Source organism: Coregonus lavaretus (genome assembly GCF_964263955.1).
Source record: "Coregonus lavaretus genome assembly, chromosome: 12".
NCBI lineage: Eukaryota > Metazoa > Chordata > Actinopteri > Salmoniformes > Salmonidae > Coregonus > Coregonus lavaretus.
In genome coordinates, this window is record NC_139999.1 from 31,744,658 (window position 1) to 31,758,037 (window position 13,380).

The 13,380-nt window shown below is 41.6% G+C and overlaps 1 protein-coding gene across 1 annotated transcript in view; it reads left to right on the plus strand.

Annotated features, from left to right (window-relative positions):
• fgd5b (FYVE, RhoGEF and PH domain containing 5b) overlaps window positions 1–13,380 on the plus strand; it is a 69,582-nt gene that overhangs the window by 29,052 nt on the left and 27,150 nt on the right. The window contains exons 6-9 of the mRNA XM_084173350.1: window positions 710–861; window positions 1,504–1,660; window positions 7,833–7,920; window positions 10,824–10,874. Coding sequence (XP_084029476.1) covers window positions 710–861; window positions 1,504–1,660; window positions 7,833–7,920; window positions 10,824–10,874 — 448 coding nt within the window. The remainder of the gene's footprint in view (window positions 1–709; window positions 862–1,503; window positions 1,661–7,832; window positions 7,921–10,823; window positions 10,875–13,380) is intronic.

Below are 13,380 nucleotides of genomic sequence, written 5' to 3' on the forward strand. Positions count from 1 at the left end.
TTTCAGAGAGAAGGCAAGGGATTTGGAATGCAACCCTTCTGGGGTCAAAGTTAATCTCAGTTCACTTCTCTCTGCATTACATCACAAGGCCCTGTCTGTAACCCCTTTCCTGAGAAACCAGGCTTGGGTTGGTGTGGCGCTTTAAAAAGTGGCTCAGCTCTTCCCTTGCGACTGATTCAACATTCCATCGTGGTTAATGGAATGACACAGCAATTTTACACTGTATTATTTCTAAAATACTGTTTGAGAACAAAATAAAATCTGGAGTGTGCAATTGTTGTGATCAATGAGACGTAATTGGAAGATGTAATGAAAATTCCATCACAGAATGTGGCAATGCCCCTCTCCCAGTCATTGACAGGGTGCTGTACTATACTGTACGGAGGGAAGTTGGTAAACATACCGTAGAAATCCTACATAGTTCACATGGCGTATGGAGATAATCTAATGTTCTGTGCTCTGTACATTATATGAGCTAACTGGCTACTTCATGCAGTCATTTACAGTCAGTCTAAAAATAGACATCATAACACAGACAGGCAGACAATGCTCACTGAATCCGAAATTATAATTTTTGTTGTGTGAATGGAGTAGTCGTGCAGCCGTAGGACTGGAAGCACATGTCAAATTCATACAATGAGTGTGTATCATGTACAAATATACAGTATAGTAATAACCCATATGATGAAATCATCTTTGTCTCTTTCAGGACTTCAGGGAGGCTGTGGGGGCTGCAGTAGGGGACGAGGGGGATCCTGTGCTGGAGGAGGAGAGGCTGAGGGAGATCCTCAACGAGCTGCCTGATGTTTACGCTCTGCACCGCAGAATCCTCACTGAGTTAGAGAATCGCATCCGACAGTGGTGAGACACTGACTGCACACCACACACACAAACACACACACACAAATGGAGGATATGCTGGCTACTTTAGTCCACCTCCACTAGAGGAGCCTCAGCTGACACATACAGAACTCAGGGACCGACAGAACACACATTAATGCAGCATAGTCATTTATCCTATGAAATGGAACATGTCTAATCAAATAAAATGTATTTGTCACATGCTTCATAAACTAACAGGGAAATGCTTACTTATGGGCCCGCCCTTCGCACAATGCAGAGACAAAAATATAGAAAAATATTAACACAAGGAATAAATACACAGTGAGTAACGATAACTTGGCTATATACACAGGATACCAGTACAGACTCGATGTGCAGGGGTACGAGGTAATTGAGGTAGATATGTACATTGTATATGTAGGTAGGGGTAAAGTGACTAGGCAACAGGATAGATAATAGACAGTAGCAGCCGCATATGTGATGAGTCAAAAAAGTTAGGGCTAAGAGGGTCAATGCAGATAGTCCAGGTAGCTATTTGGTTAACAATGTATTACCTATTTAGTAATGTGTAATGCGGCATACTGAGCCCAGTGTCTAGTGTGCACTCCATCATTTCATTCCCTGTTTTCTTTCTTCATCCCGTTCTTTCTCTTCCTTCAGGGAGGAGAGCCAGAGGATAGCGGATGTCATCCTATCCAGGAAGTCAGAGTTTGTGGTCTTTACGACCTACATTGGTCACTATGACCGCAGCATGAGCCTGCTGGACGAAAGCTGCAGGACCTCGCCCGCCTTCTCAGCCATCGTCCGCCAGTATGAGGTCAGATGTCAAAATCAAGTCAGGACTGTTCATAGCAGATAGACTGTGTTGAATAAGATCATAGGTGACAGAGTGGGTTTCTCCGAGTCCGGCTGTATGTTCAGTGGGGTTCGAAATGATTGACACCCTTGATAAAGATGAGCAATAATTACTGTATAAAATAAATAATTCAAATTCAAGATCATACCCCCAAGACATGCTAACCTCTCAACATTACCAATAACAAGGGAGGGTAGCATGTCTTGGGGGTATGATCTTTGACCCTCTGTAACTTTCAACTTTCACTAATCATGGTAGCATCCACATTAATGTAGACGTGTTTAGAAACATATTCTATTCTTATTTACAATAAAGGTGACTGCAAAATGACACAATACATTATGTACCATTTATTTTTGAGAAAAAAAGTATTACTTGTTAAACAAAATCTCTTTCTCTGAGCAATTGTATTAGTATAATATAATTTCCCCATTTTATTAGCACACAATATAGCTCAGTATTTGAATTATTTATTTTATACAGTCGTTATTGGGTGTCAATCATTTCAGACCCAACTGTATGTATGCAGGCCCTGAAGCCACTGTGAACTATTTGTTAGCCAGTATTAGTTTTCTGTGCACAGTGTTAGATGAGTGTGAGAATGTCATGCTACTGTATGCCACTTTAACTACATCCTGTGGCAGAGGACTGTAGGCCAACATTTTGTCTCAACAGTGGATAGAATATCATTATTACTTTTAATCAGGTGTATGTTGATTAAATTATTTAATTTCCCTCTATTATTCAATGCACCCATACCCATGGTACAGCCGTCTATAATGAAAAACAACCCAGTCTTAGACATAGCCTAGTGTTTACATAATTTACTTGTTTTATTCAAAAGAGCACTCAATACAATAAAAGCCATATTAGCAGTATGTTTTGAGAAAGTTGATGACACCCACATAACTTGGGTTAAAAAGGACACATATCATTAAGTAATCTAGAAGTACAAAACTAAAGATAGATAAAAAACGTGGAATACCATATTATACAACACATATAAACATCACATTTAAAACACCGCTTTTCCCCCTTAAATCTAAAGAAGCATAAAAAACTACTAAATATGCAACATTTTAAAGCTATCCATATTTTTGTAAAATTATTCCTTCTTAAATTGTATCATAATGTTCTTATTGTGTGAATATGTCATAATGAGTATGAAATGATGTACTGGCACATACAGTGCCTTCAGAAAGTATTCATACCCCTTGACTTATTTCACATTTTGTTGTGTGACAGCCTGAATTTAAAATGGATTACATTTATTTTTTTCTCACCTGTCTACACATAATACCCCATAATGACAAAGTGAACACAAGTTTTTAGTATTTTTTGCAAATCTATTGAAAATTAAATACAGAAATATCTCATTTACATACAGTGCCTTAAAAAGGTATTCACACCCTTTCACCTTTTCCACATTTTGTTATGTTACAGCCTGAATTGTGTCACTGGCCTACACACAATACCCCATAATGTCAAAGTGGAATTATGTTTTTAGACATTTTTACAAATTAATTAAAAGTGAAAAGTGGAAATGTCAATATGTATTCAACCCCTTTGTTATGGCAAGCCTAAATAAGTTCAGGAGTAAAAATGTGCTTAACAAGTCTCATAATAAGTTGCATGGACTCTGTACCCCACACATGCAATTATCTGTAAGGTCCCTCAGTCAAGCAGTGAACCACAAAGACCAGGGAGGTTTTCCAATGCCTCTCAAAGAAGGGCACCTTTTGGTACAGTAGGTAAAATACATTTTAAAAAAGCAGACCTTGAATATCCCTTTGAGCATGGTGAAGTTACTATTTACACTTTGCATGGTGTATCAATACACCCAGTCACTACAAAGATACAGGCGTCCTTCCTAACTCAGTTGCCAGAGAGGAAGGAAACTGCTCAGGGATTTCCCCATGAGGCCAATGGTGACATTAAAACAGTTACAGAGTTTAATGGCTGTGATAGAAAACTGAGGATGGATCAACAACATTGTAGTTACTCCACAACACTAACCTAAAGGACAGAGTAAAAAGAAGGAAACCTGTATAGAATAAAAATATAAGGCACTAAAGTGAAACTGCAAAAAAAGTGTTAAAGAAATGAATACAAAGTGTTATGTTTGGGGCAAATCCAACACATCACTGAGTACCACTCTTCATATTTTCAAGCATGGTGGTGGCTGCATCATATTATGGGTATGCTTGTCATTGGCAAGGACTAGGGAGTTTTTTTTAGGATAAAAAACCCAGAAATAGAGCTAAGCAAAATCCAAGAGGAAAACCTGGTTCAGTCTGCTTTCCAACAGACACACAAATTCACCTTTCAGCAGGACAATAACCTTAAACACAAGGTCAAATATACACTGGAGTTACTTAGCAAGATGAAATTGAATGTTCCTGAGTGGCCTAGTTACAGTTTTGACTTAAATCGGCTTGAAAATCTATGGCAAGACTTGAAAAGCTTAAGAATTGTAAAAAGTGTAATTAATAACTTTTTTTAACCATCTACCAATAGGTGCCCTTCTTTGTGAGGCATTTGAAAACCCCCCTGGTGTTTGTTGTTGAATCTGTGTTTGAAATGTACTGCTTGACTGAGGGACCTTACAGATAATTGTATGTGTGGGTTACAGAGGTGAGGTAGTCATTCAAAAAGCATGTTAAACACTATTATTGCACACAGAGTGAGTCCATGCAACTAATTTTGTGACTTGTTAAGCACATTATTACTCCTGAACTTATTTAGGCTTGCCATAACAAAGGGGTTGAATACTTATGGACTCAAGACAGATTTTCGTTTTTGATTAATTAGTAAAACATTCTAAAAACATAATTCCACTTTTACATTATGGGGTATTGTGTGTAGGCCAGTGACACAACATCTCAAGTTAATCCATTTTAAATTCAGGCTGTAACACAACGAAATGTGGAAAAAGGCACTGTACCTTCGGTTAATGTTGGTGGTTGGAGTTTGGTAGCTGGGGTTCTTTTGGTCAAGTTGTTGTCGTTTTTTTGGTTGTTGTGGGTGGTAGTTTGGTGGTTGTTATTGGTATGGGTTGGTCAATTCCTGTGAGAAGAGATTATTTATGATTTTACCCAGCACTTATACAGAGGCACTGTTACAGTAAGTAGGAGTGCACTTTCTAGATGCAATATATTTTAATGCCATACAAACATATACACTTTGTGATACGTGTTTATGAAGACACTGTGGTTGTTATTGTAGGCTACATACATTGCTACTGTCTGTATGTATGCATTGTTTTGTAATCATAATGTCCTGACTCTCATGAGGAGTTTGTATAAAATGTATTCTCCTAATTGAGATGACTACAATGGAATGTTGAAATGATGGTAGATCAGAATCAATAATAAGAATAAGAGTCCTATTAATTAATACCGCCTTCATTGTCTATTGGTGTGACTGGGTATCCAAGGTTACTCATCACACGATGGTTCACTGAACCACCTCTGCTACATTTGCACTGATATGTAGACCTGAATATGACGGAGTGCAGTTAGAGAGTGTTGGACTGAGTTGGTACACATTGAGATAGAGAGCGAGACAGACAGACACAGACAGACAGACATAGTATATTGCTTGACACCTCTTCTCTCTGTCTATATGATGCCCATCTGTTGTGTATTTGTGCAAGTCACTGATGACAGAGAAATGGAATGCCATGAAATACATCTGAATACCATAAGCAACCTACCATAAGGTTCCATTTCTTCTCCTTTTTCCATTTCTCCTCCTTTTTCTATTTCTCCTTTTCTTACAACTTACAGTATACCATCATACTCTTCTCAGTATCATTTTAACCTCAAATACAGTTGAATTAATTAATATTTTGATTTTGATATGAGACTTAATTTGATACGCCAGTTTTATAGATGATGAGTGTTGAATTAACCTTGGAAGAGAGAAACAGCCCTTCTTTCCCCCACTCTCTCTGCCCATTCCCTCTTACGTATCTCCCATCAGAAGTGTGTGTATGATGAACAGTGGCAATGATGAAGCTCTTGCATGAGATGAAACAGATGATGCTGATATGGTCTATGTTACTGTACAGTAGGCTATGACTGTGTCTGTGTGTATATTTGTCTTTGGTTGCATTGCTGTTGGCTAGCTGCTGGTGAAGAAGCTGACAAAAGCTAATTAGCAGACGGGCAGTCTTTACAACTCCCCTATCAAATCAACACATTGGTCTGCCAGGACTTTGGCATTGATTTTTGACTTATGCTGTAAGTGTGGGGAAGTGTGTGTGTGTGTGTACATGTGCACTTGTGTGTGCGCTTGCATGCATGTGAGTGTGTGCGTGTGTGTTTGTGTACATGCTTGTTTGTGTGTGTAAGAGAACACATGTATAGGGACGTTTCTGGAAGGCACTGTAGGGACTATAAGTGCTGACCAGCACTCTGTTGAGTTATTGGCCCTGGCTCGCCACATAAGTGACTTTAATTCTTCTGAAACTCTTAGAATTAGTGGTGACTCGAGGAACCCTGGAGATCCTCAAGGAATCCCTGGAGTTCCTCAAGGAACCATTGCTAGTTGCTTCAATGAAGGTAACAGATACGTATGAGTTCTTCAAGAGCCTATTCAAATCCCAAATTTGGAATAGCTACCACATGATTACTGTATGTACGTAGCAATGTTAATATTTATTAATATTATATTAGAATGTGTAATATGCATAAATATTCAAGGAACATTTTAATTTGCAGTGTACAAACTTAACATGATAAACAGGAATGACCAAAAAAAACTATCTGAAAGCAACGCCTCCAATCAGCCACACCTCCAGTCTGATAGGCTGCCACCTCTACAATAAATAAAGGTCATGAATAGTAATTTTGATTCCCATGTAAATAGCCTTTTGAGTGACTAAAATATTACTCATTATATGTTTGGGAGCTAGAAATGCTAAAATGCTAAAAATGTGTGAGAAATTAATTTTTCTCTCAGAAGTTTGAAAAGACAGGCTTAATGGGCGTGGAGCTTATATTCATGAGCTCACCATGACTCACAGCTCTTTGAAATGCCTATGTCAAGAAACTTGGATGCAGTGAGCAGTGTTGCAGTAAAATCACCTCAAGCAAATTTGGCAATACACAAAGCAACTCAAACAACATTGAAATTGCAGCAATTTTTATATATCTCCCGTTTGGCATGTGTCTTGTGATGTGGTTCACAGCAGCACTGACGGACGTGTTGACATGACAACTGCGTCAGAGTTTTGAACCACCCTTCCCCCCCTGTTGTTCCATGCTGGCTGAAGAACTAGCTAGCCAGTAACTAGCTAACACCAGACACAGATGAAAGGGGAAAAATATATGTATCTTTGCCATAAATGAATAGGGTAAACGTTTAATTATATTTGCTGACACCCTACAGAATTTTTTTGGCACCAGTAGAGTAACAATCTAGCTATATAAACCCGCCCCTCTACAAACACTCCTTCTCCGATGTTGGTTACAAGGCGGTACTTATTTAAATTAGGTAAGAGAATATCATGTTACCATTGGTGTATTAAAATTGTATAGTTAGAGTTATGTCACCCTATCCCCTTAACAATCCCGCCTCCTGAATCCATGTGTTTGACATGTGGGAGGGGACCAGTAACTTTATGTAGAAGCAACAGTCATTTTTCATACTTTGGTCATCATACTTTGATCTGGTTTCGTCCAAATATCATCACATTTCATGAAAAACATGATTTTGACTGTTCAAAATTGAACACCTCCCATCACAAAAAGGTTCTGGTTCGAACCTTTACACAGGGGTTCCTCGAGGACCCTTTTCAGAGGGGTGCCTCAAGGAACCTTTTGAAAATGGAAAGGTTCCGCCGGTATGGCAACCCAAAAGGATCTTCCAGGCATCTTGACTTCTAAGAGTGTGGAGTGCAATTTACACAGCTCTGTCCTCCTCCCACCCGCTCCTTTTCTCCCTTTCTCTTTATTTTCTCTGTCTCTCTACTCATCTGTCAGTGCAAAAGCTCATCATTTGGTCAATCTTTCTCTTACTGTAGCAGTGTAGACTTTTCGGAATGGTATGGACATAGGAAATAGCTTTGTGTTATGTGTAGGCTATCAGTAACATATCTGTCTGTTTGTCTGTCTTTCTTTCCCAGCAGCAGAGTCTGGCTGGGGACAATGTCTCTCTCAAACACCAGCTTCTGCAGGTCATCATACGGGTGGCTCAATACTGCATGCTCCTCACCGGTAAGTAAGTAAGAGTGTGTGTGTGTGTGTGTGTGTGAATCATATTTGATTACGTACAGTGGGGAAAAAAAGTATTTAGTCAGCCACCAATTGTGCAAGTTCTTCCACTTAAAAAGATGAGAGAGGCCTGTAATTTTCATCATAGGTACATGTCAACTATGACAGACAAAATGAGAATTCTTTTTACAGAAAATCACATTGTAGGATTTTTAATGAATTTATTTGCAAATTATGGTGGAAAATAAGTATTTGGTCAATAACAAAAGTTTCTCAATACTTTGTTATATACCCTTTGTTGGCAATGACACAGATCAAACGTTTTCTGTAAGTCTTCACAAGGTTTTCACACACTGTTGCTGGTATTTTGGCCCTTTCCTCCATGCAGATCTCCTCTAGAGCAGTGATGTTTTGGGGCTGTCGCTGGGCAACACGGACTTTCAACTCCCTCCAAAAATGTTCTATGGGGTTGAGATCTGGAGACTGGCTAGGCCACTCCAGGACCTTGAAATGCTTCTTACGAAGCCACTCCTTCGTTGCCCGGGCGGTGTGTTTGGGATCATTGTCATGCTGAAAGACCCAGCCACGTTTCATCTTCAATGCCCTTGCTGATGGAAGGAGGTTTTCACTCAAAATCTCACGATACATGGCCCCATTCATTCTTTCCTTTACACGGATCAGTCGTCCTGGTCCCTTTGCAGAAAAACAGCCCCAAAGCATGATGTTTCCACCCCCATGCTTCACAGTAGGTATGGTGTTCTTTGGATGCAACTCAGCATTCTTTGTCCTCCAAACACGACGAGTTGAGTTTTTACCAAAAAGTTCTATTTTGGTTTCATCTGACCATATGACATTCTCCCAATCCTCTTCTGGATCATCCAAATGCACTCTAGCAAACTTCAGACGGGCCTGGACATGTACTGGCTTAAGCAGGGGGACACGTCTGGCACTGCAGGATTTGAGTCCCTGGCGGCGTAGTGTGTTACTGATGGTAGGCTTTGTTACTTTGGTCCCAGCTCTCTGCAGGTCATTCACTAGGTCCCCCTGTGTGGTTCTGGGATTTTTGCTCACCGTTCTTGTGATCATTTTGACGCCACGGGGTGAGATCTTGCGTGGAGCCCCAGATCGAGGGAGATTATCAGTGGTCTTGTATGTCTTCCATTTCCTAATAATTGCTCCCACAGTCCCGTGGTCCTCTGTAGCTCAGCTGGTAGAGCACGGCGCTTGTAACGCCAAGGTAGTGGGTTCGATCCCCGGGACCACCCATACACAAAAAATGGCTAAATGGCATATTATTATTATTATTATATTGATTTCTTCAAACCAAGCTGCTTACCTATTGCAGATTCAGTCTTCCCAGCCTGGTGCAGGTCTACAATTTTGTTTCTGGTGTCCTTTGACAGCTCTTTGGTCTTAGCCATAGTGGAGTTTGGAGTGTGACTGTTTGAGGTTGTGGACAGGTGTCTTTTATACTGATAACAAGATCAAACAGGTGCCATTAATACAGGTAACGAGTGGAGGACAGAGGAGCCTCTTAAAGAAGAAGTTACAGGTCTGTGATAGCCAGAAATCTTGCTTGTTTGTAGGTGACCAAATACTTATTTTCCACCATAATTTGCAAATAAATTCATTAAAAATCCTACAATGTGATTTTCTGGATTTTTTTTTCTCAATTTGTCTGTCATAGTTGACGTGTACCTATGATGAAAATTACAGGCCTCTCTCATCTTTTTAAGTGGGTGAACTTGCACAATTGGTGGCTGACTAAATACTTTTTCCCCCCACTGTATATCAAAACATTTATACATAAAAAATGTACACTACCGGTCATACGTTTTAGAACACCTACTCATTCAAGGGTTTTCTTTATATTTACTATTTTCTACATTGTAGAATAATAGTGAAGACATCAAAACTATGAAATAACACATATGGAATCATGTAATAACCAAAAAAGTGTTAAACAAATCAAAATATATTTTATATTTGAGATTCTTCAAATAGCCACCCTTTGCCTTGATGACAGCTTTGCACACTCTTAGCATTCTCTCAACCAGCTTCATGAGGTAGTCACCTGGAATGCATTTCAATTAACAGGTGTGCCTTCTTTAAAGTTAATTTGTGTAATCAGTTGTGTTGTGACAAGGTAGGGGGGGTATACAGAAGATAGCCCTATTTGGTAAAAGATCAAGTCCAAATTATGGCAAGAACAGCTCAAATAAGCAAAGCGAAATGACAGTCCATCATTACTTTAAGACATGAAAGTCAGTCAATACGGAACATTTCAAGAACTTTGAACATTTCTTCAAGTGCAGTCGCAAAAACCATCAAGCGCTATAATGAAACTGGCTCTCATGAGGACCGCCACAGGAATGGAAGACCCAGAGTTACCTCTGCTGCAGAGGATAAGTTCATTGGTTACCAGCCTCAGAAATTGCAGCCCAAATAAATGCATATCTCAACATCAACTGTTCAGAGAAGACTGTGTGAATCAGGCCTTCATGGTCGAATTGCAGCAAAGAAACCACTACTAAAGGACACCAATAAGAAGAGACTTGCTTGGTCCAAGAAACACAAGCAATGGACATTAGACTGGTTGAGACAATGCCAAGATTGTGCCAAGCTGTCATCAACGCAAAGGGTGAAGAATCTCAAATATAAAATATATTTTTATTTGTTTAACACTTTTTTGGTTACTACATGATTCCATATGTTATTTCATAGTTTTTACAATGTAGAAAATAGTAAAAATAAAGGAAAAACCCTTCAATGAGTAGGTGTTCTAAAACTTTTGACCGGTAGGGTATATGATGAAAATGATCTCATAATATCTCATCTTACTGTGGTTCAATCAATGGCCATGTGTCTTTTCTCAATTGCTGCTGTTTATTTTCCTCCTCCTCCAGATTACCTGAACAACCTCTCCCCAGACTCTAAAGAATACGAAGATACACAAGGTACAGTAGACCTCTGCTATAAGCACTAGCTATGGTATAGTTAAGCAATAATGCCTGAGGAGGTGTGGTATATGGCCAATATACCATGGCTAAGGGCTGTTCTTATGCACAACGTAACGCGGAGTACCTGGATACAGCCCTTTCCCTGAGGTGCCTTATTGCTATTATAAACTGGTTACAAAAGTAATTAGAGCAGTAAAAATACATGTTTTGTCATACCCATGGTATACGGTCTGATATACCACGGCTGTCAGCCAATCAGCACCCAGGGCTTGAGCCACCCAGCTTATAATACCTCCTCTGTCTGTATTGCATTATTCACAAGAGGGCCATGTCGGCTCTGTTTGTATGTGTTTATAAGGGATTTATTTGGGCTCATTTGGCCTTTTTTAGTAACTCACAAGGGAGCCGTTTTGGCCCTATGTTTTTCTTTGTGTGTGGCTAAATCACTAGGGAGACATTTTGGCTGTCTTGTCTCTGTGTACTGTTTGTGCAATTCATGAGTGGGTAGCTACTGTGCTATCTCTGGCCCCTCTGGTCTGTGTTTGACTGTGCACAGCAAATTCTCCAGTGTTAAATCAACACTGGAGTCCACAATTTTGAGTTATCGTGGAAATTCTTACACAGGGACACTGAAAGTCAATCTTAAATGAATCATTGTTTATTATCAGCGCGCTGGAGAGGTTCCAACCAACTCAATGCACCAAGTACACATGTTGATCAGGAGCTCTACCCAGGGCAGTCCTGTTACATTTACATTTTAGTCATTTAGCAGATGCTCTTATCCAGAGTTAGTGAATATATATTTTTTTTATACTGGCCCCCCGTGGGAATCGAACCCACAACCCTGGCGTTGCAAACGCCATGCTCTATCAACTGAGCTACATCCCTGCCGGCCATTCCCTCCCCTACCCTGGACGACGCTGGGCCAATTGTGCGCCGCCCTATGGGACTGCCAATCACGGCCAGATTGTGATACAGCCTGGAATCAAACCAGGGTCTGTAGTGACGCCTCTAGCACTGAGATGCAGTGCTTAGACCGCTGCGGTAGACCGCTGATTGGCCAGCTCATCCTCCTCAGGAGGATGGCATCATCCTCTATGAGGAAATATCAAGCATTTTTTAAATGGTCTGTTTGATATACAAGTTTGAGGTGGGGGTTTTTAACCGTTTTTTCTCCAATTTATGCTTTGGCCACACAAATTGGTTCTCTGTACGTTCTATATCGTGGAGCTCCGCCCCATAGGGGAGCTCTGCTCCTAATGGTTTACCCTCTGCCCTAAGGCAGCAGCAGCCTGAGACAAAATTATGCACACACCTACAGCCAATAGGAGTACAGGTGTCCCTATAAGAGGGGACGCTTCCCCTCAATCAGCCTCCCTTTTTCTTCAGCGACTGGATGACTAGACTGAAGAGCCAAGAAGAGTCATCAACGTCGTCTAAATGAGCACACCGGGTGATTTTCTCCCCCCAAAAGCTATTTTCAGAGCTCAGTGCAGATGCACCTCCATGGCGGCCGGTGACCACCACGACTTATGTTTCGTGTGTTTGGGATCCCAGCATGCCAAGGAGGGCGTCTGCAGTCCCCCGAATTGCGCCTCCTGCGCCCTCCTTTCTTTAAAGGAGAGGAAGCAGCGTTGGGCGTTTTTCAGGGAGGACATCCCCCTTGAGGATGTGTTGTCGATACTAGCCTCTGCTTCAGAGGCGTCGTCCGACGGCGCAGACTCGGGGGAAGATGGGGATTTTGAGGAAGGGTCTGGCATTCCAATGGAACAGTCGGACCCCGTCCCTCATACTTTCAAGCCCCCCTTTCCTCTGGAGAGCGAGAGGGCTTGTAGTCCCTATAGCGAAGGGGATACGAGCTCTGAGAGATCAGAAGCTCTCTCTTTCGCTGCAGCCTCTCTGAGAGCGGATTTTCCGGGTCTCATTGAGAGAGCTGCTCAACGGCTGGCAATAAGCCTGCCCCCTCTTCCCTCCGCACCGGAGGTTGATATGATGGAGGGCGGTCCTTATTCCAGGCCGAGGAAGGCGGCAGAGCCAGTGGCTCCTGCCATGCCTTCTTTGGCTAGGTACGTTGGAGGCTCGTGGGAGGCACCTTTAGCGGCGCGTTCGCCTGTAAAAGCGTATCTCCCATTCACGAGAGTGGAAGGAAGGTTCCAGGGTCAGGGGATCCCCAGGTTAGAGAGCGCCATGGCGGCGTATCTCGTACCGGGTTCGAGCCCTTGGCCCTCTTCCAAGAAGGCCACGTTGCCATCCCAGAAGGACCAACTCACAGCGTCGCTGTTGGAGAAGTCTTTTGGGTTGGGAGCCCAAGCTGTAGCAGCAGCTAACAACATTGCCCTCTTGGCGGCCTCTCTGTCCCGTTTAACCACGGGTAAGACAGAGATGGCACCAGAGGAGGTGGAGGAGGCGTCCAGGATTTCTGGCGCCATACTCCACCTTACACAGGCGTCCGCAGTCTGCGCGGGGAGATCCATGGCCACTTCGGTGGTCGGGGAACGACACC